General features: G+C 34.7%; 1 protein-coding gene and 1 long non-coding RNA gene across 8 annotated transcripts in view; one reads left to right on the forward strand and one right to left on the reverse strand.

Annotated features, from left to right (window-relative positions):
• LOC107837718 (uncharacterized) lies at positions 1 to 7,590 on the reverse strand. The gene is made up of 3 exons (XR_001663761.1): positions 7,511 to 7,590; positions 4,337 to 4,450; positions 1 to 1,777 (listed from the first exon to the last, which is right to left on the reverse strand). It is a non-coding gene; the product is annotated as an uncharacterized LOC107837718 (long non-coding RNA).
• A 75-nt stretch (positions 7,591 to 7,665) lies between these two features.
• LOC103146859 (myocyte-specific enhancer factor 2D homolog) overlaps positions 7,666 to 26,463 on the forward strand; it is a 44,548-nt gene continuing 25,750 nt past the window's right edge. For 3 of the 7 annotated variants that reach the window (XM_016677909.1, XM_016677911.1, XM_007564942.2), the window contains exons 1-4: positions 7,667 to 7,853; positions 20,406 to 20,775; positions 23,773 to 23,976; positions 25,087 to 25,224. In XM_016677909.1, the coding sequence (XP_016533395.1) occupies positions 20,722 to 20,775; positions 23,773 to 23,976; positions 25,087 to 25,224 (396 nt within the window). In that variant the 5' untranslated portion in view covers positions 7,667 to 7,853; positions 20,406 to 20,721. Of the gene's footprint in view, positions 7,854 to 20,405; positions 20,776 to 23,772; positions 23,977 to 25,086; positions 25,225 to 26,463 lie in introns of all 7 variants that reach the window. The other 4 variants (XM_016677910.1, XM_007564939.2, XM_016677912.1 and 1 more) reach the window with 2 other exon arrangements.

The following is a 26,463-nucleotide window of genomic DNA, read 5'->3' on the forward strand; positions in this document are numbered from 1 at the left end:
TTGGTCGAATGGTCAATTGGTTGCTTGATCGATTTCCACAATCATATATTCCAAGCAGTTTATTTACTAAGAAAAGTAGAAGGATGAAGTTGAAACTCACTTAATCCCACTGTCCTTTAAGGAAGTAGTCCATAGCCAGACAGTGTTCCTTATAAGAACATTATAAAAGTATTACATACACACATAACCTAAAACAAGTGTAAAAACACCATATATGTCACAAACAATAAAAAAATCATGCTCTTTCCAATCTCACTAGATCCATGTATGTTGTGTAACCAATCTCTATATCTGTATTTCAATAAGTCATGTTTTGACATTGTTGTGTCGATAGCTGTAGAAAAGCTTCTTGAAGCCACTACTGTTTCATTTTGTCCTTCAGGTCAGTGTTAGTATATTTCCCTCTTGGTTAGTAGTTTTCTTTGTGTCTAGTTTCGTTTCTTCACCTTCTCTCAGTCTCTCTGTTTTGCTCCCCTGCACAGCTGTTCTTTACCCCCCTAGTTTCCTCACATGTGTCTAATATTTAAGATCATCCTCCACTCCTCCTGCAGAATATAGGCTCCCTTGTTTTCATGGCTCATTCCTGATTCCTCCATATCCTTCTCTGTAAATTCTCCTTTTTTAATTATTATTAAATTGCTCTGCTCTTTCCCCACGTTCAGAGTCTGCAGTTATTAACTATAAAACATGACAACACATCATGGAAATGGGTAGAAGAGACCTGACAGCACACACAAAGCAAAACTGCAACACATTCAAGTTCAAATATTCTGATTTTGCATTTTGGATATAATAATAGAATGAAATGAAACTTCAGCTGTCAGTGTCATGATTCCCCTTTAAACTCCTTTAAATATTCATTATTTTATTTTTGTCTCTGATTTAAGACGAGTTCATTCGTTGTCATCAGATAAAAGTAAAGAAGTGCTTCATAACACAACAATCAGAAAGAATAATGACCAAAACCAAGCTAGGATTGTGAAAAGTACAACATTTAATCAGTTTGTTGTTTTTAAGCCTTTTTGAATTAAAATCTTAATAATAAAGAGTCTTCAGTTTGTTTTTTAAACAAAAGGGAGAAAGTTAAACACTAATGATAGCTTAGTGTTTTTATATAGGTATGTCTGTCTGCTGTTAAATAAAATGGGAACAATTTTCTCTTAGCAGACCAGAGTGGAAATGTAAACATTTACAAGGACTGAAAAGTTAAAAATAATGGTGATAAAACAAAAGTTTCCATTTCATCAACCAAGGAGGCATCAATGTACACATGTAATTTCTCACCAGATTAATCCAGATCTTCAGACATTAAAGTAAAAACAACTTTATAAATCAATTTATGAATGATTTATGTCTTGTCAGATCAGTTTAAAAGCTCTTTCATATGTAGAAATAAATATTTGTTTCAGGTGCATTATGACATTTTTCTTCACTTGCTAAAATAGTTATGCTTTTCCCATTTTGTCACATAATTATCACAAATTTAATTTGCTCTACTGTGGTTTTCTGTGCTAAACTTAAGTGGAAAATGTGCATGGTTACAAATCTGAAAAAGAGGAGCACATATGATGCAGCAACAGCTGAAAACCTGATTAGTTTTGTATATTTAGAGACTAAAATTCTTGTTTCAGAGTTAATATAAATTAACTCAGCTGATTTGCTGAAACACAGTGGTGGCAGCATCATGCTGTGTCTACTTTCTTCTGTAGACACAGAGAAGTGGATCAGGATAATCCTTGACGTGGAGGAGAAGTTCATCTTCCTGTAAGAAAACAACCTAAACATTCAGCAGAATTACAATGAAATTCATTTTATAGTCCAGATCTAAATATTTTACACTGATCACTTAAATTGCGTTTAAGTAAAGTAACGGTACATTTACTTGAGTACATTATTTTTTGTCCTCTTTCCACCTCTTTTGAGCTTGTATGTGTCATCTGTGACGTGTTTCTATTGAATCCTCATTAGAAAAGACAGCGTGACCCAGATTTCAAATCTTCACAGATATTCTCACGCCTGAAATCTCATCTCAACAATCTGCTTTAAATTGAAAACTGAAGCAGAAAAACAAATCAGAGTGTCAAAGAACCAAGAAAAGCTGCAAAAAGATAAAGTCAGTGAGGAAGATTGTATTCTGTAGTCACTTTGCTGTGTTCCAACAAAAATTAAATGATCATGTTTTATTTGTGGAAAAAGCAAAGGGGGATCAAGTTTTTGCAAACGGTACAAAGGTTGGTTAAAAAGATGATCAAGGTGATTTTTACAACAGGAAACATCTGTATCTGCCTTCCTATAAAGGGGTGCAAAACGAAGGTTTTCTCATGACTCTAAACTGTCCGTCTACCCACAATTGATTAAAAACAGACCCCAAAAGAGCAGAGCACACAAGATGGCGAGAGTTTCTCAGAAAACAAGGAGCCGTTTGCAAGAGAAATGTCTGAAATGACTCCAAAGAGGAACTGAAAGAGCTTCAGCTGTTAGAAAAAGAGAGGAGGATTAAACGCTGACATGCACGGTCTGAAACTTTTGCTTAGGAACGTCTTTCCTTCTTCTCATTTTGAAAAGGCAAAAGACGAAAATAAAAATGTTATCTTACACAAAGATCTTCAAGAAATATATTCTTAGCTTGTGGGAATGACCATAAACTTTTAAAGAGCTGCAACTGCAGAGTGGTTTTCTATATTTTCTTGGATTTTGTTGCGAGAGCAGCAGATTTACCCCTGAGGCCCAAACGGCTAAACTGTTGCAGCAATTTTAATCCACAGCAAAGGGCAAAAGATTCAACCCAACACAAATTGACCCTCAGCAATTACTCCAGGTTTTCAACTACTTTGAGAATCACCTCGTTGATTCTTAGTTACTATTTATTTGTAAAACTGTTTTATCTTTGGTTTGATAGACTGCTGGTAGAAAAGTTAAATTTTACACCCAAAACTAGATAAAGTCACAAAGTCAGGAACTTTTCCAAGTATGAATGATTCATAGAGTTAAGCGACTGAACAGGTGATAATCTTTTGTCTTTTTTTTTTATATTTGCACTGAATTTCCACACTAAAAGTTATGTTTTTAGATCTTCTTTCCTTGTCATTAATGTTTATTCAACATTTTTTTTCATCCTTTCAATATGCAGATGCACCAAAGTGCAGTAAGAACAAAATAACAAATAGCAACTCTTCAAGTAATTGATTTAAAAATAGTTTTCCAATCAAATAAAATAAATAGTTGTACATTTTCCAAAACACTGTCACAATTCAGAAATAAATTGTAATTCAAAATAAAATATATACAGCAATTATAACAATTATTTCCAGCCAAAGTGGTCAATGACAGGAGCCCAGAACTCTGTAAATAAATCTAGTTTTGCAGTCATTTTTTTCCCATTATGTAGACATTTTTAAAACTTTTTTGCCACTGAAGAAGAGAAAGTGTTATAATTTTTACTGCCATCATAAAACATATGTGGAGTATCTTAACTTTCGGTAACACTTTATTTGAAGGGGTTTATTTATAGTTGGTGCTCAGATATTAATCTTCCAATCTTTTAATAACATAATTATCAAGTGATATTTCAAATTTCATGTCAACTTTAAACATTTTTTAATACAAAAACACAACGGACCGCTGGTTGAATGACCACCGAGCGCTCCAACCAGAGGGCTTAGCAAGTTTTCTAGGGTAAACCTTTTATGTACTTAATAAAAATCTATTGTATTTTATCATTACATTTATTTTAAATCCTAAAGATATAAATTAAATGCTTGTTTTTTTTTAAAATTGCAAGAAATTTCCTGAAGTAGTAGTTACTTTTTCAAAAAGTCAAGTGAAATTTGCAGCTCTAATGAGTTTTATTTGTCTTTCCTGATAACTAATTGTCTCTCTTTAAACTGTAAAAGTTGCAGCCTGGACACAGTGTGACCCAGAATTCGACAGAGAAGCTGTGATGTGTCCTCAAACCGGCCGCTCACGCTCAGAAACACCACGTGACAGCAGCTGGTGCCTCCAACGGGAGCTCAATCAGTTATTAGGTTTAGGGAGCCATTTTCCAACCAGGCTAGGTTTTTTATTTTTTATATTTTTTTTAGAGCTTTCTTCCTTCATTTGAAATGGTTTTGGATTTACTCAAATCATCTTTGTCTAATATTACAACTTGTTAATCTAAAACACAAAAACATAAGGAATTAGTAAATAAATCCCCACTGCATTGTGAGCTCTGAGGACACCAAGTGGCTCAGGTCCCTGTGATAAAGATGAGTTCATGGGAGAGTAGCATGATGGCCGAGTGGAGTGTGTGTGGGTGGCAGCGTGGAGTGTGTGTGGGCAGCAGAGTGGGACAGACCTGCATGAAGTGCACTTTGGCTTGTTGTTGTTGTTGTTGCAGTGGAGAACGTAAAGCACATTTCCAGGCATCTGATGACCTCTCCGGTTCACATATGGATGGAGACGCTCTTATCTGACAATACACAGGCTTATTGAGCTGCTTGTTTTGAAGTCAGCACAAGTGAACGAGAACATTTAAAAATAATGTAACTTCCTCTCTATGTTTGAATATTTGCTTTTAAACCAACTTTAATTTGGTCTGGGTGTCAAACTGATCCAGGTTTAATCAATTGATCTTCCATTATAAGGACAAAAATAACAAATTATGAGCAACCAGCACACTTAATGCAGATTTTTTTAATAAATATTTTGTTTTTTCCTAGCTTTTTTTTTTTGAACACAGCTAAACATACATCAACAAAGAAAATACAAAATAACTCAAATTGCAATACAGTTAGTTCAGAGAGTTGCACAAATCCTAGCTGATTTGCCACAATATTTTTTTTTCATTTAACTCAGATCTTCTCCAATTTTGCTACCTGAAAAAATAATTATTTCCATCATACATAAATCCTTTATGATCTGGTGACAGTCATCCAGCGCTGACAACAGCCTTCACTATCTTCGATAACTCTTTATGAGCTACAACAACATTTAATTTCCCTATGGGATTAATAAAGTATTTTTGAATACTTTATTTTATGCTTCATTATTTGTTTGTGTCAACGTTTCTGGTTTTAAAATATAAAATAAGCTTTTATAGACTGACTCCATGTCCACTGAATACAAAAATCCAAATAAAAACTCATCACTCTTAATTCAGTTTTTAGTATGAATACAGTCCTGCCCAGTTTATTTTAATCAAGCATTTAATTTCTTATATATGCCTGCGATGTTTCAACATTTGCAGGATTTCTGTCCTGTATTTTCATTCCCTGCTGCAGCTTCTTTCCTCTATATGTGCTTCTTGTTATACCACACTATCTATACTGATGTCTCCTCCTTGAGCAATTCCTACAAAATCTCACTCTGACTCATCTATATTCTTTTTTTGGGGTTGTGATTTATGCGTTTTAATCCGAACAAATCGAGCCAAGCTTTGACACTGTGCGTCTAATCCAAGAGGCCTTTTATTCTCCAAGATGTCATGTGCTTTATGCCTGTGAGCTTTTCTATTCCCTGCTGATCCACTGCATGTTCTTTAACTAGGACGAGTTTGCAGGGAAAGATGAATACTGTTGGCTCTAATTTGTAAGAGGTGAAACATCTCTTTATGTTGGGTATAAACTTTAAGGACACAAATGAGTTCATCACTTTCATCTAAATGTCATTTCAACTTCTTGACATGTTGGAAACTTTGTTGTATTTTATTCAGATTCTCTGATTCTATGACATAGAACAACACAGTAGATAACTGTGAAGGGAAAAAATACATATTTTTGCCTTTTTAAAAAATCTAATGTGTCTGAAAAGTGTGGTGAGCATTTATATTTAGCCTCCCTGACTCAATGCTTTTGAAAACTACCTTTTTCTGCTATTTCAGCTGTTGTAAAAGAGCATCCCCACAGCATAATACTGCCATCACCAGGTTTCACAGTGAAATGAGGGGTTAAATTTTAATTTGTCAGTGGAAGCCTTATCAATGCAGGCCAACAGATTTCCCCTGCTAAGCAGAGGATACAATATAATAATATGAAATTATGTGATATTCTTCGTAGCATTTGTATTTCTTACCAAGATAAAAATATATTTTAGGCTGTCAGATTAAAACAGTCCACGATAATTAGGTTCTCAATAAGATAGAATATCAAAATCCAGTTTTTTGGTATTTCATTTTCAAAAGTGAAGAGTAAGCTGCACTCTTCTTTAGCAATTTTGCAAAATCCTGATACCAAACTTCTCCTCTGTTTTTATGTCCACATAATTAAAGTTTCAGGCATTATTTGAGGAGTCCTGGTCTTTGTATAAGTGTATAAGTTTGTAGACTTCTTTTAGCATCTTGCAGTCTGCCTTCTGGGTTAACTTGGTTGGGTGGCCAAAGTTTGGGATGTCTGCAGTTATTTTGAATGTCCTCCACTTGTAGGCTATTTTCAGTACAGTGAAATGTCTGATTTCAGATTAATTTGAGACCTTTTTAAATCTTTTGCTACACTCATTAGCTGCCTGCTACAGCCTTTTTTTCCTTTTTTTTAAGTTGAACAGCTCTTTTCTTATGATGGTGTTATTCACTTCTAACGGTCAGGAAGAAAAAAAAGCGACCTTTTGCTTGGTAGATATTAATTTCTGATCTCATATAGTCATGTTTTCTTACAGTACATTATGAGTTGATGATAATTTTTTTTCCAATTTTCTATCATCTGTCCCTTTTTGTTTCAACAATTGACATTTAAAATTCAAAGGTGTACGAAGACTAATGAGAACATTGTTATAATAGAAAATAGTTATTTATTATCAATATTTACGTTGCAACATTCAACAATAATATTTACAATTTCCTTTTAAAAAACAAACAAACAAACAAACAAACAAAACAACAACATAGCCCTAACTGGGCTTAAATATTCAGCTGAAGCTTACTGTATAATGTCATTAAAGTATAATGACTGCTTTGGGATGTATGTTTTTGAATCTGTCTAAATAACGCTACTGTACAGGCATAAATTATCGCATGTTAATAATAACTCTCTGTACAACTGGATGTGGTTGTTCTAAATTGAAAACAAACTATACCAAAATCACTATGGTAGATCTTTTTGTCGCTAATATTGACTCAAGTGAGCTAAACAATCAACGTTTTAATTGCACAGCCTGGTTTGCTATCAAATACCTTAATAATTATTTGGATTATGTATCTATTTCTGCATATAAATGTGCACAGTTACAGGGTGTAATTAAGTAAGATTTTAAAAAAATCTGTGAATATTTAATAGCTTGACATTGCGGTCTAAAATGAACACGACAGTTAACACTCTTGAATATTCAACATTTCCCTATTTTAAAACATAGAAACGCTATTCTTTTTGTTTATATTGTGTTAACAGTGGTGTGGTAGTAACCGAGGAGAAAAACAAATGTCCTAGCGGGTTGTCTTATGAAAAGCAGGCAGCGAACAGCAGGGCTACAGTGACATTTTCCCCACATGCAAAATAATGCAAAAGGTAAATACTCCGGCGGAGGGATACAAACACCATACCAGAACATGGCCGCCTCCGTCATGTCCTCTCTTACAGTCCCGCCCCTCACAGGCGTTCCCGAAGTCTGATTGGTCCTGAGTTTTGCAGTGAAGTCTCTCATTGGGTTGTTCACAGGTCAATCACGTGCTAACGTCAATGACGCCGATCGTACACTGGGTACGCTTGTGTCGCCTGGGTGGACAGTGTGGTTACATCAATATAAAGTGGAATAAAATGCCGCGGATGTGTGTAAATGGAGACGCCTCTTCAACGCGATTGTATACTGCCTCTTAGTTAAGACGGGTCAACTCCGAAGAAGGCGGCGGCAGGGCTAATTTCAGGGTTTATCAGCAATATTTCAGGGTAAGTGGAGTGATACATTTCCTTCCTGCGTCTTTTTTTCCTTTCACGGTTGAAAACTCGTTTTATTATTCATTTATAGCAAAACGACAATCCTGTTCCTCTTCATTAATTACTAGTAGACATACAGTTAATATTATAACGGGAAGCATTCATGATTTCCTCTAAAGTAGTGCGTAGTCCGGTTCGTCTTGCCGAGTTACACGGAGGGAGTGAGGAAGGTAATGGCTGTCGGGTCGGACTCGTAACTAGAAAAATTGTGAAATGGCCTGGGTACAGTAACGCTACTTTGTCCTTTTACTTTGTGAAGCAAGCGCCAGTAAAAGGGGCTCAGTTGAGGATATTTAATTCCGCTAAAATCGGAACACAATCTGACAGCAAGCTGAGCTCCCAGCGTGTCAGATTAAATCTTGAAGGGTTTACCTGTCTGCCGTCAGTTGGCCTGTTCAATCTCCAGACTCCATCTGTCATCGCCTTCATCACACTTTGTTTTCCTTGTAGAAAAACTCTATTAGCCTCATGTGGCCCCCCACATATCAGATTCCTACTGCAAATAAAAAAGATATTGCATTTTTTTTTTCACTCAACCTTGTAACAAAAGCTCATTACTGTAAAGGCCCTGAGGAAGAATACTAATATCCTCCTTCCTAGTTTTGCTTCTGGAGGATTTAAATTGATATTAAAGTAGGTTAGATTTCATGCAGAAAAATCACGCAGAGTTTCATGTAGCAGGGGTCAAGCTGGGTTGCTGGTATTTGCATGGCCTTAGTTTACAGTAGGGCTAACTGTACCTGAATCAAATAGCAGATACCAACTTGGCCTCTCATTATGCACAGGCAGTATGATAAATCCAGATGCTCGATTTTTTTCTTATTAACAATATAATAATGTAAAGAATGCAACATTTTCATGGTGATTATTGTGTGCAAATTTGTCATGGCTGTGCACATTATCAGGGTCTTTGTAAAAACGTGTTCATAATTTGAAAAATTATTGTAGTTACATCATTAAGAATGGACACTGCAGCATATTATCCACGTTATTAATAATTGTTATTATTTAATAGCAAAATGGGCAGATTTTTATTATCAAACATCACTGACAAATTGTAGTCTAAAGACAATACAGCCAGCTTTCAGATTACTGTAAACACTTCAAGAAATGTTTGTTGATGTTCATAAAAAAGGATGAATATCCTTAAGGTTGTTATTGTGAAGAAAGAAACTCTGGTCTCTGTTCATATGGTTTTTTTAAAATATTTTTGAGGTATGTATTTGAGAGAAATTAACCATTTCTATTATCCACTAGCATAGATCCCATTTGTAGAAACTGGAGTATGGTCAAAATAACACAAAGGCAGTGTTTTCAGACCTCAAACCAGTTCATTTTCACTTTAAATAAACAATATTTTGATTTTAACTCATAAAGAGTTCAGAAATATCCCAATCCTTAATGTCTACATGAATGACCTTTCAAGAAGCTACTAATGAGTTAAATCAGCAAACCAAACCATTCTGCAAAGGTACTGAGGTTCTGTTCAGACCTGGTATTAGCGCCAAATCTTCATCTGATTCAGGTTTATTGAGTTATTTACCAACTCTTTATACTCTGACCCTTGTATGATACCAGAAAACATAAAGAGGAAATAGAGAATAAATAGCGTGACTTTACAAAGCTCAGCATCAGTGTGCATAGATTTAAACCCATAAAACAACACCACAGTAAAGCATTTGTCGACTCGCTTGCACAATTTTATTCATTTACTAATATGCGCTGCTTAAATGTGTCAAAATATTCCAGAGATTTTGCACTTTGCATGAATAATTTATAGTGCGGTGACCGCAGCAGTTCGATCAACTCCAAAAACAACAGTAAAAATAAAAAATCACCCTTACAGTGTCCTGATATCAACTGTTAAACGCCGACTGTTCAGAGAAGATGGTTTTTACTGAGGAGGATTCCAACAAATAAAACTAGGTAGTAGTTTTGACTCCACTGACAGCAGCACTGATTTTTGGCAGCAGATGTTATAAAAACATTTTATTTGGTTGTTGTTGAAGATGTTCAGTAATAATTGTGTTGTTGTTGGTCCTTCAGTGTGTCCTACCAATCTAATGCAGATACAATCACATCCTTAGTGTGTTTATTTGTTGTGAATTCACACATTTTTCGCACCATCTGGACCCAATCGGATCACTCAGGATGCAGGCCAGTGCAACACTTACAGGGTTTCCTGCAGAAAACTTGCTAAGCCTGGTGGTAGGAGCGCTAGCATCCATAGGCCCATCATGTTTTTGAGTTAAAAATGTTTAAAGTTTACAAGAAATGTGAAAATATGACTAGGTGATTATGTGTTATTGGAAGACAGTATTTGCAATACCTAAACACCAACTGTAAAGTCTTAAAAAAGAGAAACAAGAAAAAGTTGTTTAAGTCGTTTCGTCCGAATTAAACATTTCTTAGCCTGGTGGGGATGAAAGTAAAGCCTGGTGGTCCGCCAGGCTTATAAAGCCCTGGGGGAAACCAGGGTTTTAACACTTAATCCTCTTTGGGAGTTGAATTAAACTTATTCAATGTCTGATATGTTGCATTTGATAGTCAATAAAACAGAAAAACAATAATAGTTTCATCTTCAAGCTGCTGAATTACAATTACTTTGAATTACAATCTCCATAAGAGTGGTGAAAAAAAAAATCATTTCATATAAAAGAGCATTAATAACCTGCAAAAAGCAATAAAGGATTATTTTTTATTAAAAAAATTCAATTGTCACATGTTCTGTGCCCTCCGTGACATGTCATATTAAATAAAGTTATGTTTGCAATTGTAAAGTATAATATTTTCTCCATTAACAAACAGCGATAAGAGAATATTTTTGCAATGAAGCAAAAATAAATTCAGCTATCATTCTTTTTCATTGTGGTAAAATCCTGAAAATAAACATTAAATTATTTCTAGATATTGTTGGATTCTGGACCTTATGTGGGTCAATTCAGTTCCTCTCTTTGAGTTAAAAGAATAGCAAAGACAGGCGGATATCTATTCAAAGCTGCGTTTTATTTCCATTTCTCTAATGAAGGCTCATTGTTAGAAAGAGGCTGAAATATTTTCCTGCTTAGCTCTGCTTCTGCACAATTTGAATTGATGCAAAAGTGAATTTGATTTTATAGAAAGACATTTGACAAGCAAGGGTCTAGCCATGCCACTGATATTTGCATGATCTTATTTACAGCCGGGCCAGCTGTACCTGCAGCAGAGAACAGGTGCCAGCCGGGACAGCGGCTTGGTTTTGATGAATTCAGAGGCCGGAGTTTCACTGCCTTAGCTGGGCAGATACCCAAGCTGCTGGGCTTGAAGTAGGCCGCTTTAACAAGGTGAATCTACTGCTGTGAGGCGTCCCTGCAGATGGATTCATGTTACAATCTGCAGTTATGAAAACCCTCAGCGATCAGCTTATTGATGAGTGAAGTGAATGTTAGGGATTGTGATATCCCTCTGAACTTTACATTATTTGAAGTCTGAAAACACAATTTTCTGGTATTTTGGCTAGGGATGGGCATTTATCACGATAATCTGTAAGAATTTTGATTTATTTTTGTCACAATAAATTTTAATTAATAATGTTTAAAATCCTCCAAAACTGTCCGTATTGTCAGGATTGTTATTTTACTATTTTCTCCAATGTTTGTTCAACTATAGTATCAATAAATGTAAAAATAGGATTAAATGCAGTTACTGTTAGCAAATAACACTTCTTTATTTAACTCAAGTCCTAAAGAAGCATGTTATTTTATTGTGTTTCAAGAACTGTGTTTGTGTTTTTGGTACTAATCTACCATGGAGTTACAGCTGTGAAATGATCTAAAAAAATTAGTAATAATAAATATTTCTTATTGTCACTTTTATCCCAAGTACCACAAAATATCCTGATAAAACTTCTTCCACCCTTAATTTTGACCATCTTCTATTTTCTGCAAGTAAATACTTGCCATAAAAATGTTTATATTTAGAATTTGGAATCAGTGTTGGAATAAAAAGCAGTATTAACAAAGGAAGTACATTTTTATTATGAGCTTTTTTTCATGGTTTAATCATTGATGGGGAAAAAATACATTTAAAATTCGACTGAAATGTAAAACAAAGATTTACTAATCAGCCTGTCAAGGAGAAGCAGCAATTTCTGTTCCAGCTTTAAAAGTCATATTGCAGCGCTGACAGCTTCCCCATCAATTGCTTAGCAACTGATCCAGTTGCCTCAGCAATCGTTTTATTATTGTCTGCTTCACTGACTGGCATGAGCAAAAATCAGTTTTATAAATTTTAAATGTCACGTCATTGCTTCACTTGCAAAAACTCATTGCTTCATGTCAAAGTCTGAGTTTTTTCACTTTTAAAACATCAAGAATCTAATTGGGTATTAACACAAAGCATGACATAAATAGGAAGTGGCATAAAGGAAATGTGGTTTAATAAGTTAAAAATATGCATAGGATAAAGGAAAAATACAAATACATGTAAAATGTCAAATTCTCTATAAGGTTGAGAAAATTAAAGAAGCCAAACCTTGGAGAAAAACTATATCATCCTTTATTTATCTACTGATTCAGATGTTTACTCGTTTCTTTAAGTTAAAGGACAAGAACGAATAAAAGAGCAAAATTGGCTGTCGATTTGTGCATTAACAAATTTTTATTAAAATGAAAAAACTTTGCAGTTGGTGTTGGACTAAATTTGTTATGTCTGAGAAACTGAATGAATAAAAGAAAATAATTTAAAAAAAAAATTATTTTAGTATTTTGTCATTGACCAATCAGAGCAGCTCAGTAGAAAATCAGTAGATCCTGAATTTTTGATCAATAAATTGCTGCGTCTCTGCACGTCACAGATCTTTTCCTTAAATTTCCATATTTAAAACCATAATGGCAATAATTCAAGGAGAAAGTTGAGATTTTAAATCTGCTCATTTGTTTGGACAACTTTAAAATCTGCTTGTATAAGGTTGTAAAATTTAAGATTCAGCTAACATTTACACTGTGGACAAAAAGGTTTTGTTTATTTAACTGGCAACAGATGTTATGAAATATTGTCTGTGTGTAAAGAAATACATGACTTAAATATAAAAAGTTAAATTTAGTTTTCAGTCGGATTTAAAATGGCTAACTCAAATAGCTTTTCCCTCCTTCATTTTGTAGTACTTTCAAGAAAAAAACAAAAAAATCAAACCTCTTGCTAAGAGGAACCTGATCAGTGTGTCTTCTGTTTTTAAATTATTAATTTGTTTGAGATAGACTGAGAATAAGTCAAAATAAATAAAGCTAGTGTCTTTATATCAACTGTAGTTTGGTGTTGTAAATGAGAACCAGTTCTGTGTCGTCTCACCTGTTACATAAAAGTTCATTAACATCTTCAGGTTGATGTGAAGTTCAGACGTCTTGGTGTAAATTTATGTTTTCCTGGTCTGCCTTGTGGATATTGATCCGCGATGTTTGTCTAAAAATCCTGACCGGTGCGAATCCTGCTCCAAACGTTTATGTCCGACCTTTCTATGAGCTGCTCTCTAAAAGGTCACTGGCACTAATTATGTTTCTCCAAAATGACAAATACTCTCTCTAAGCCTCACTGTTTCATTTCTAATCAGAAAACCATTTTAGTGGCTCATTTTTAGCTCCCATTCTTCAGAGATTGAAGCAAAGTTGACCTCACCAACAAATTACTGTCACAATAAGCAATAAATCAATTGATCACATGATAAATCAAAATGAGCTCAACAATTTCCATTTGAATGATTTGTCGTTTTTCTCTTTCTACCAAAAACTGGGTGATAAAAATCTTCACTGGTGTTTTGGTCTCAACTAAAGCTTTGTCGTTAACAGAAACTTCATAATTCATTTGATTTGTGGTTTCTGTTGTTTTGTTTATTTATCTTAGTCTATTTAAAATGTCTTTCAGGTCTTTTGTTAAATGTTCATTAATATTTGAAATGTATTGATCTTTGAGAACGTGATCTTGCATTGTTATGCCATTTTTATCATTATTTTCCTCGAAAGATGTCTTAAAAAGATTGTTTATTGCAATAACGTCTGGGAGAATTTCTCATGTCAGGCTTATGGATTACTTGATGCAGAATATCTTTAGTTTCTGCTGTGTGGATTCGGTGAATGCAGCTGTGCATTTTTAGTCTGGCTGCACGCAGGGCTTCATGCTAGCCAAGCGGCGACCTCATTATGTTTGTGTCCAATCAGTCCTTCGGCCAGGTCTTAATTGAGCCATCGGTGCCTTCGGGGAGGAAGAGAAGGGATGAACTTGTCAATTACAGTAATGAGAGGGCAGGCATGCAGAGAGCAGGCAGGGCAAGGCAGACAAGGCAGAGGCCTTGTAGTTCAGCCCCCATTTTAGTCTCTAATCAAAGATGTTAGTGATGCCTGAAACTTTTAAATAATTTTTCCCTCCACAAAAGAGATTTTTCTGCATGTCGGGTTATAGTTTAGTCACAACCAGTAGAAGATGTACATTTTGCTATCCAATACTAATCTGTTAACCCAAAAATCTGCCAAGAGACGTACAGAAACAGAAAAGGAGATGCAGGGGTTTTGTTTGGCTAGTAACAGGCTTGTAGCACATATGGAAACTACCTACTGTATTCAGTCAATTAATCAAGTTTATTTGTATTGCACATTTCAGCAAGAAGGCAGTTCAAAGTGCTTTATATCATCAAAATACAAAGTCCTAAAAAACACCACAAACATTACAATTTGCCATCGTTACACATCAAGATGTTGGTCAGGATTTCATTTATTATGATTTAAAAGCGAGCCTAAACAGGTGGGTTTTTAGTCTAGACTTAAATGAACTCAGTGTTTCAGCTGTTTTGCAGTTTTCTGGAAGTTTGTTCCAGATTTGTGGTGCATAGAAGCTGAAAGCTGCTTCTCCATGTTTGGCTCATTTTTTAGTTCATCTGTCAGGCTGGACAGAAAGTCTGTTTTTGCAGAGAAAAAAACATCCAGGCTTAGAAAGGTTTTGTGGAAACACATTTGAAACCAAGGTTGAACTTTAAGTACGGTGATGGCTGCATCATGTCTTCATTCCTTTTCTCTTACTGGAAATGTAGCCCAAAGGTCTATGTGTAATTCAGAAGAAGCTGGAAATTTGAGCTTCAGATGACATCATCCTGGTCCTTCATCTTGTTCACGCGCATATTTTGGTTTGTTTCCGAGAAAATGTGTGCTGTAGTGGGAGAAACTTACAAAGTCTTATTATGAGTTCACACTTAAGTTTTTGTGAAGTTTGAAATGAAAGAAAGAACTCTGTCCTTATTTTTGCACCATTACAAAAACCTTACAGTGTCAATTGTACACTTTTATATTAATGTTTTTGGAAGGTAATGTTACCCATTTTTTTTTATTGCCAAATCCAGAGAGGGCTTAATATTGTTTATGTGTGTAATTTATATAGAAAAACTCAACACTAAAACAAAGAAAATACAGAAAAGCACATAAAACATCCAGTCCAGTAAGTTTGACAAAGAGAAGCAACAATTTCTTAGATTTCTGATGAAGCTTTAAATGTCATAATGTTAACGACAGCTGCCCTATCACTTGCTTAGCAACTTGATCCAGTTGCCACATCATATCTCTAAATATAGTGCAGGGCTAGAAGAGCGAGCCCAGCTCTGAAACAAACATTTAAAACAACTTAACCTTCTGAAATGTGTTGCACAAAGACCGGCAGACTGACAGGAACATGGAGCGGATGATGAAAACAGGTGGGACAGATCGGCGTTACCAGTCTGGTAACCCAGTCCAGTTGGGCCAAAAATAACAACTGGTTTCTTAATAAATCATGTTTATCAGAAATGGGGGTCTGGCAGGGGCTTCACGTTGGTCTCATCCAATCTCTTGCGGTGCTGATAATGTGCAGGGTTGTTACTGGGAGAAAAAGTTGAGATGTTTGATCCTCAGGCGGTGAGCGACTGTTTCTGACTCACAGTGAGTCAAGCTCAAAACTGGGCCGCTGAGAGTCCAACACTGTAAATGCCTGAAATAGCCCAAATGTGCTGCTGTATTAAATTAATGGCAATTGAATACACTAGGGTCTTTATTATAAGCGGGAAGCGGAATAATTTGGGTGTTTTTAAGGATTCAAAATGTAAATTTCTTATTAAAATTCAAGCTGGACTTGTAGTAAAATGTGCGACGTTTGATGCCACATGCGTGCCGCGGTTCAGCTTTTAATTTTTTCCATCTGACTTGACAACAATCCCAGAGGAAAGCAGGAACATGTAGGGTTAAAACTGGAAGAAAAACGGATTACAAATGGACTAATGAGCTCAAAATGTTTGAGTTGGACTGGGAAACTGGATATTAAGTCATTCTTTTGGAGATACTGAAGCTTAAAAGTCTCATTTTTCATCTTCAGATATTTAAAATGCCATATTCTGATGATTAGTTGGATTAAGATTTTTCATTCAACCACTTAAGCCTTTTGTATAAAACCCCAGAAATACATTAAAGATTAAAATAGGTCATTTGTTATTTTTTTAAAATAAGAAAACAAAAATTTTATTCCCAATAATTCAAAAGAATAACATTCCTTTAGTGAATTTGAACCAAATTAATGTAAAAAATAGCACTTGATGAGTTTAGGGTAAAATATATTCAGACAAATTATTTTTATCTTAAGTAAAAATGTATATATTTGTACAGCTGTGGCCCAATTACTGCTCTGAATATGTTTTATTTTTTTCAGCAAATGGCATCTTTTTGAGTCTGTAACGATTAATTGATTTAAATAGTCAATTGTTTCAGCTGTAAAACAGAATATAATTTAGTGAAAGTTAATAAAAAGATCAGAGGATAAAGTTCTGCAAAAAAAAAACAAAGTTATGCACGTTGTTGTTATGTACATCCACAGTGTTATACTTTCAATTTAGTAAATGAAACCATAAAATTGCAGGAAGACGCTGCCCAAAAGGTCAAATGTCACGCTCATCACTTACGAGTTTTTGTAGTTGCCGTAGTTTTTGTGTCATTGTGTGTAGTTGGAGGGTTTGGTTGCAGTTGTTGCTTTAATTTAACATTTTGGTTGAGCTGATGAGCAACGTTGATGGTCTGATTGAAATAGAGGTGGTGTTTATTTATTTGCTCTCTAATCCATTTATTTGTTCCTGCAAGGAAAGAAAATTAATCCAATAATTACAAAATAAATCCATAAATGAACTAAGGGCATAATTTAATATCATAATTTAATGGAGTTTGGTTAATTTACTTTGGTATCCATTTGTAGTCATTCTCATTTTGAGGCATCCATTTAGGATAATTAACCTTCAGGATTGTTTTTTTTCTTTGATTAGAGGCTGCAACTAACCTGTTAATTTAGCAGAAACATGTAAAAAAAATAAAATAAATGTATTGCTTGTAGAAAATCTAATAAAACAATATTGTTCAGTACTGAGATGCAATTATCTGAGTTACCTGGGTTCTGGCGTCTGAGGATGTTTCATCGTTTCATTATTTAAGAGCAGAGGTTCTGCTCCTCTCAGCTGGATTTAATCAAGCACACCAGCCACCTCATATGCAGCACATCCACCATGCACCTGACTGAGTGTAATGAAATGTTTATGCTGAAATGGTGATTAATATATGTCTAATCCAGCTGTGAAGCTAAATTACTGTCACAGGGGGATTGAAGTATCACTGCGGGTTGGAAAAGTGCAGCTGAATACAGAGTAACTCTTCACTTGAAATTAAAAAGGAAAAACTTCTTGTTAAAGCATATACTAAAATAATTTTTCCCCCATTACCAGAATGTGCCTGTTTGATTTGAATAACTGTTTTTACTCTCGTCAATGTTTATTTGTGACTAAAACGTGGATATGTTCATCCTTAGAATAAATTAAGGATGAACAATATATCACAAATATATCGTCATTGCAATACGAGTGAGTTCAATATTCTTACCTCAAAGGATTGTTTTGAATGCAATAATAATTTATCAATATTACAGTTCTGCATTTGTACTTTTTATGCTAACACAATTTCTAGGCACATATCACACCTGATATTATCACAACATTTACCAATATTATCAATATCAGTAGTTTTTCTAATGTTGTTCAGCCCAAGAAAAAAAATACACAAATAGAAAAATACTTTTTCACAGGCAGCTTAATAATCAAAAAACCTCGATGTGAAGTTGTTAATCTGAGGCTAACGAGACGTTTTGTGAATAAACCGAAACGCCTCAAGGTTTTTGGCAGAAATGTGACGCCATAGTTCATGCTCTGCTTCTCCCGCCTCACCTGCCTGAAGTTTAAATTAGCGAAAGGAAACAGAATCTGTTCCTCTGCAGCTTTTTAAAAATAATTTAATTGTTAAAAGATTGAATTTTTTGTGAACTCTGATGACATTACATCATCAAATTTTTTTTAAATAAATGTGATTAATTAAAATTCCTGCAGTTTGACCCTCAAGTATATAAAATGCTAACAGCTTAAAGAAAGTCACATTAAGTACTAAGAATCCATTTAAATGTGCAAAACACAACTTTAGAAACTATATTTATCTAAATGTAATTCAGGATTTTTCAGGTAAAGATTTTCTCTCCTTGCTAAACTAAATGTGTTTCCTCAGCTGCATGTTTTATCTGCATTTAGTGAGCTCCAGTAGGAAAGTAACTGGTTTCAATTTTGTTCAGATTACTTAAAGCTGAATGTGCTCACTGACCCTTTGGTAATATTTATACACTATTCGCAGATAGCATTAATATGCATATCATTTGGATCTATTTTCATTTTCCTGCTGTGCATGCAAATGTCTTCCTACATTTTACATATCCTGTTTGTTTAGTCAGGTGGAGACCATCCTTACTGCAGCTTTATTGAACTAAGCAATAGATTTAAACTATAATGAAGCGTAATACATCGATCTTTATGTAGAAATGTACAACCTTAAACAGTGGAAACAGCTTTGGTTGCGGTAACATATCTGTCTGGAATCCGTCCATAGGAGATTTGCACAATGTGTATCAGATTTCCTTCTCGTTATGCACCAGATTTAGTTCTGCTGTGTTACATTAGAATATCGGTTTTGAAGACCTAAAGCTCTGGCTTTGTGCTCACAGCTGTCGCATTAACTTAGTGCAAAATGAGCAAATTAAAAATCATTTGAGGCTCTTTGCTTTTGTGGGTGCCATGTTAGCTGATAAAACTAATAAACAAATAAAAAATTAGGGTTTCTTTAAAGAGAGGACATAAGCTGAGTGGGTGGGCCCTCGCATTGTTCACGTTGCACCTTGACCTCATGATCTGTGCATTACACTTGCTTTTTCACATCCTATTTCAACTGAGCAATAGTTCTCTGTTATTTTTTTTGTACATTATCACACCCTAATGTGATAAATTACTGTTTAATAAATGAATAAACTACTCTAAAGCTGCAGTATGTAACTTTTATGAAAATATTTTTTCACATATTTGTTGAAACCATCTCTATGTTGTGACAGTAAGGCACATGTGACAAACTTGAGGCCCGGGGGCCAAATTTGGCCCGCAGTAGCTTTTTATTTGGCCCTCTAGACTCCAAATTACCTCAGTATGTCCCTCCAGTTTTTCACAAATCTGCAACAACCAAACTGAATTCATGCAAAATCAACAGATCCCCACATTTTTTATGATTTCACTGCAAATGTTTATCAAAATTGGCCAAAAAGTCCATGACCAACACAGCGATTAATGAAGTCCTATTTAGTGCAAATATTGTAAAAATTCCTTAGAAATATTTCTAAATTAGCGCCACAAAATCTGTGATTTTGATTGTAAAAAAAACACAAAAACAATCACAAAATCCTGGACGGACTGATCGGTGTGAACAGATGTTCAATATTATTTAATTTTAAGAAACACTTAAAATTAAAACACTTAAGACAATCACCCTTGTGGATGCACCGCTTCTCTCCCCCTTTCTCTCTGCTACACTGCAGCTACTAGATCCTTTTGTGAATCCTCAGTCTAATTATGATGCCAGATAAATGATTTTCCTTGGACAGTAAGTTGTTTTCTGCCATTAGCACACTGAGCAGCGCATACAGAAGGATGATTGACAGCACTAAGACCTTCCCCTTGGCTCTGATTGGTTGTTTTTGACTAGTGCATTTCTTCAGTAGCACTGAGAGGAATTAGATTATTTCACAGATTGTTTGTCTCATAAGAAACTGACACTTTGAACAAATACGTAAAAAACTACGGATGCACCGACATGAACATGAACATTTGGGCTGATATTGATAACCAATATTAATGTTGCTGTTTTGGCCAGTAACCGATATTTATTTGTACACATTTCTCTACTACTTTGACACCTTTTGAAAATAAAACTACCAGAAACAGACGGCAACAAAGTGGGAAAAAAAATTGGTCGCTAATATCGGCCCAGGTGCCAATATATCATGCATCTCTATAAAAAACATATTTAAAAAAAAAAAAAAGTAACGTAGCTTCAACACTCATGATTTACATTTCAAGGGATATTTGGTGAATGTTTGTTTCTTTCGTTTACGCAGGAGAGGAGTGACGTCCTCCATGCCGCAGCAGCTGCACACATCAGTCCCCGCTGAATAAAAGATGAACTGAGGACCTCTTCCACATTTCCACGTCCCAAATCGCTGCAGCGCCGCTCTTCTCTCCCGCTGCCCTTTCAGAGCAAGAGTTAACCGTGTTGCCTCACCACACCTGGACACAGAGATGCGCGTGCGTGCATGTCCTCGAAATGCATGACTGTGTTTGAGCGTGTTTCTGCTTCGCTTCCGTACTCATCTTCAGAGAGACACTTTTCCACTTGACTGACTCCAGCATTAGTGTTCACGACTACAAAGCATAATGGGGAGGAAAAAGATTCAGATCCAAAGGATCACCGACGAAAGGAACAAGCAGGTGAGTCACTGCTGTGAAACAAAGGATTTTATGTTATTTTGCGTTCTGTTTGTTTTGCTAATCTGCTCTGGAAATTAAAAATCACACATTGAGTCATTTTATGATTCATCAAAAGTGTTTGAATTTAATTAGTAATGATGGGTGTGTGTTTATAAAAGCATAATTATTCTAGAAAATTTGCAACAATTATTGGGATATTTGAATTTATCTTGGTTAAATTAATCCAAATCCCTTGAATCTTCAATCCAAATTCATCTGTCATCTCTGACACTTTAGCACTGGCCTGAAGTCACAAAGCTATAAATGCTATAAAAAATTAATAATAATCAGATTTTCTGTTTTGTTTGTCTAGTTTTGAGAATATCAAGTTTTGTAGGATAAAGTTTCAACCACTGCTTTTCATTACTGCAAATTAAGGTCAGAGAATCACATTTAAAAGTAGTCGCAGGCTTAACATTAGCAAATGTTGCGGGGTCTGACTTTTGCGCAGCACATCAAGTAATTTTACGCGACGCTGTTTGGTTCTTGGTCATGTGGATCACAAAGCTGTTTTCCCCAAGCAGCTAAAAATACTAAATTTTAATACACATAATGTCATGCACATAGTCGTCAACATTTGTTGGGTTTTGAAGTTTTCTCAGCTTCAGTGATGCGTCCACACCTCCAAATTGTGCACAGGCTGGTTGCTGGCAGACTGATTTAAAGTTCTGAGTTTCTCAGACTGGAATTGCAAAGCATTTGTCATGCTAAGTATGAAGTATAATTAAACAATAATCTCAATGCCAGTGAAAGTTGTGAAGGTTTGTTGTAGCCAGGTCTGTCACAATAACAAATTTTGCTGGATGAAATTATTGCGATGAACCATTTTTAATTACTATAGAACTAATAATGGATTATTAATGCATGTGAAAAGAAGATAACTAAACAAATTAATTATTCTACGCAGGCTTCTTCATCTGAAACTACTGAAAATTAAAACCGCTCCAGCACTTTTGAATGATATGGGAGTTTATTTTTTGACATTTAAGCATTCTTATTTTGAGTCCAAATGTTTACGCTTTGTTAGAAAATGCTCCTCATCAGTCTTGACTTGTAGTTGTTTTTTTTTGTGATAAGACCAGAAAATATCTGCATCAGTTAAAATAAACTCACCAGCAACAGGATTTATTAGTGCATTGAACATTTTCCGTTCTTTGCATTTTGCTTTTTGGATAGTGAGTTGAACTCTTGTTCGTCCCATTGAGTATTATCTTCATCTCCCGTTGAAGAACTTCAGGCAGTAAAGAAACCAGTTCCAGCTAATCCACAGCATCCCCTCCCACCCAAAAATAAAAACAACAAATATCCTGTTAACCTCAGACATTCTGGGATATCACATGTTTATCTTCAGCAGATGCCAGCTGCTGAGAATAGATTTGAGTCTGGAGTCGCTTTAAAGACTTCTCGCCAGTATTTGTGTGAATGCTTTGCACAAATATTGGGTTTTGTCTGTAAAAGCAAACAGTTTGCTGAGTGGTTTAATAATAGATGCATTGTGGAGTCTTGGTTTGTGCAGAGCAGGGATTTGGTCTGTGATGCATTTCTGATTGGCTTTCAGTTTGGATTAAACTCTCACTTTTCCACATTTCTTTTCCTTTCTTTCTTTTACTTCTGGTAAAGATGAAAAGTTGAATTATGTTTTCATCAAACCACCAGATTCTTGTATCACATGCCCTCAATTCTAGCTTGTATTTCTTTTCTTTCTTTTGCATTTTTAAAGCACAGACGTTCTGTTCTTGACAGAAATTCAGGCTAATTTTGTTAAACATTGTACTCGATTGTTGCTCTTTCGCTGGCTTGCAGCAAGAAGCTTTCCACATAGTTTAAGACTGAAACTCTTGTTACTTTATTCAATTTTTCTTCAAAATAATAGAAATAATTTATACAGAACAAGAAACAGTAAAATCAGAGTTTTATTCATCTCCACTCAATTGTTTTGGAAGAGGTAGTTTGTGATAATTTAGCTTATTTTCTTAGTGAACATTTATTAAATTTCTTATGTAATTGTTTGTAAATTCACATTCTGTCTTGATTCTCTTGGGATTCAACCCGTCCATGCTTAAAATACTGAAACTCTGTGAATTATTGATCAATAAAAAATCATTCAGCCACAAGACCATTAGAAAATATACATTGTATTATATAAATATGGAAACATAGAGTTACATAAAATACATTTTCTGCTCTAGTCATTTGCTACTAAAAGAAAACACAAAATAAAAAGTAGAATTTTACAACATGGTGTGTTTTTAAGTTAATTTTTTTAAATAATTAAACAATATATACCAACAGAATGTATGTTTGAAGGGTTTTAATAAATAAAACAAATATTTATAACAATTACGACTTTCAAAGATTGATAAAAAGGGAAACATCCTTTTAATTAATGATTGAAATGTAGGTTTTGTACTCATTGCTTTTTTATTTTCATACTTTAAGTAAGAAAATACTCAAAACCAGTTTTTGTCTTCTGATTTTTTTATGTCTGTTCCTTTATGTCTGTCTTAAATAGTAATTTCTAATCATTTTGTCCCTTTCAGAATCCCTACTTTTACAAAAAAAAACCTCCCAAAACAACCAAAAATGCAAATTAGTAGTTTGCTACAGGGAGTTTCTACCCACATAGGGAACGTTTTGTTACTGCTTTGGTAGCCAAAGGATTTAAAGTAGTTTCTATAATCCAGCCTTAGTTTACAGTAAGAGAAAGTGCTTATACGCCTAAATTAAACAAAGTCGACCAGCGGGAATCCCTTTTAGCTCTTTTATTTAATCTGTTATGTTTTGCTATAGCTGACTGGTCTAACTGAGTATTCTTCAAAAAATACTTGACCACCAAGAGAAATATAAACTGGAGAAGGAAAAAAGTGTTAAATTAGTGACTGCATACAATTAAAGCAATTTAAAAAAATGGTGTAAGTTGCTTCTTTGATTTTAATGTTTTTCTCCGTTCTCTCTCAGGTCACATTCACGAAGCGAAAGTTTGGCTTGATGAAGAAGGCCTACGAGCTGAGTGTGTTGTGTGACTGTGAGATCGCCCTGATCATCTTCAACCACGCCAACAAGCTGTTCCAGTACGCCAGCACCGACATGGACAAGGTTCTGCTCAAATACACCGAGTACAATGAGCCGCACGAGAGCCGGACCAACGCAGACATCATTGAGGTAAATTCATCGTGTCCGCCGCTTCCTGAGGGGTTTTCTGTCACAGAGGTAAATGGTTTTAACCTGGATAGATCACGCGCCAGCTTCAAATTAGTTTCTGTTCCATTAAAAATAAAACTCGAGAAATAAAATCTATTTCTAGATCCGTCAATCAGTTTATTTAGGTCCATAAAATTCATTTTCTTTGACTCATAAGTGGGATAGTATATTAATTCCTTCATTTTCTGGTAGATTCAAACAACCTACACAACATTTTTTTTTCTCTTCTAAAGTACACAAAGAGAATTAATCATAGTAGGTTAAAGTTGGTCCCGACCCCACTAGGGACAAGGGTGTACAGAAAATGGATGGATGGATGGAGGTTAAAGTTGGAAATGGCAGGTCAGACCTCAAATAAACCCATACATTATGATTTTTCTGCCAAACTGATGATATTGAAACAAATATAAATGTTTTGTACAACAGAATATGTGACCTGTGGGCCTTTAGTAGAGCTAAATACACCTGTTTGCTAGTAATTTAAAATATGACGTGCAGTTATGTCAGAAATGAGGAACTTGTTTTATTTATTACCTTTCAATATTTACACTGCAGGTAAACGTGGCAAAAATCGACTTGTTTTGCCCACTTGTGATCAAAATTAGATTTTTTCTATTTTTATTTTTATTTATTTAATGACAATCCATTTATTTTCAAATCACTCAGGTTACTTTTAATATGCAATCCGGTATCTGATGTCTAAAGTGACGTCACTGTGAACTGTAGGGTCTCATTTCCTCTGACGTTTTCATCACGCTAATGACAGATCGCAGAGAATTGACAAGATAAACGTAAACATGGCGGATGCTGTAGCTGCTGCTCTGTTTAATAATTACACACCGACTCAATTTTTCAAAGTTGCATGTTTTAGCTTACAAGCTAATGACCACAACATGCTACTTCCTGTTACTAGAGTTTGTCCCCTTCAAAATAAAACTCCTACAGCAGCCTAACTCGAAGTCATTTGGGATATTCATGTTTGCTAAACTATTTCTAAGCACTCATAGAGTCTATAGCTTATCTTATTGCTGGTCTATTGAATATTGTTTCTCTCCCTGATTTGGTTTCTAGACTTTGAGAAAGAAAGGTTTCAACGGCTGCGACAGTCCAGAGCCGGACGGCGAAGACTCAATTGACCAAAGTCCTCTGAATGACGACAAGTTTCGTAAAACCACGGAAGATCTGGACGTCCTCTTCAAACGCTACGGCGTAAGGGTTTACCCTTCTTATTATTCCTTTTGATTTGTGAAAGATAAGCGGCATTAATTTTAAATTATTCTCTCAAGAGATCTTTAAGCAGTGAGAGTTTAACTTTATACATTCAAAGATTTTAACCCACTCTTTGATGTTTGATATTTGTATTGTTGCAATCTCAAAGTTCAGTTTTCTCCCTTTCAAATAAGATTTTTATGTTCTTTCATGGAAATAAAAAAAATAATCATCCAAAATTAAAATGGATGTGGAAGTAGAAGTTAAAAATATTAAATATTTTAAGGATCTCTACCCCAGTCTACCCCAATAATCAAACATTATTGGGGTAGACTGACTTATTTTAATGTGCTGACCTCAACAAGAGGTTTAGATGTTTTAATCTCATTACACGTTTATCATTCAGAAAATGATACATATTTTCTTTTTATTTTTAATAAGATTTTCTTTCATCACTTTCCTTTGTTTTAAAGGCATTTGAACCACATTTTGGCACATAAGGTAATGTTGCGAACCAACTGGAAGAAGATGATTACAGTTTTCTCTGGCTTCCAAGAAAGATAAAAAAAAGACACAAAAACGTCACAAACAAGATAAATATTCTGCACAATTAGCACAGTTTTATTTGACATTATGTCTTAAATCTGTGTCAAAATCAGAAATGAAGATATCAATATTGGCACTGTAGTAATTGTAATACTGTTTTAGGGCTGCAATTAACGATTGTTGTAATCGATTATTCTGATGATTAATCAGATGAAATAATTTACACATTCTGCAAATTTTCCATTTAATTACTAAATCATTTTAGGACAATATTAGTAAAACCTTAAAAGATGCAAGTAACATCATTCCTTTTAAAAGTAATATTTTTTTAACAGAGTTTAAACTGTATAAAGTTAAAACTATGGGGTTTGAGTTGTTCTGGTTGAACATAATTAATTTTTTTTTAATCTTAAATGCAAAATGTATCTTATTTTTTTATACAGTTTTGGCTTAACTGTTCTGACTGTGTTCAGAAAATGGCCCTTTTTTGAGTTTGTATGCTCTCGTTAACGATTAATCAATTACTAAATTAGTTGCAGATTATTTCAAAAATTGAAATAATCTGTGATTAATTGTGATTAATCCGATTAATCGGATTAATCACAATTCATGATTAATCAGATTAATTAATCGTGGTTCTATTAGCATAAGTTGTAGCATTAAATATTTAAGTAAACCAACAGTTAATCATGC

This window comes from Poecilia formosa, unplaced genomic scaffold, assembly GCF_000485575.1.
Source record: "Poecilia formosa unplaced genomic scaffold, Poecilia_formosa-5.1.2 Scaffold169, whole genome shotgun sequence".
NCBI lineage: Eukaryota > Metazoa > Chordata > Actinopteri > Cyprinodontiformes > Poeciliidae > Poecilia > Poecilia formosa.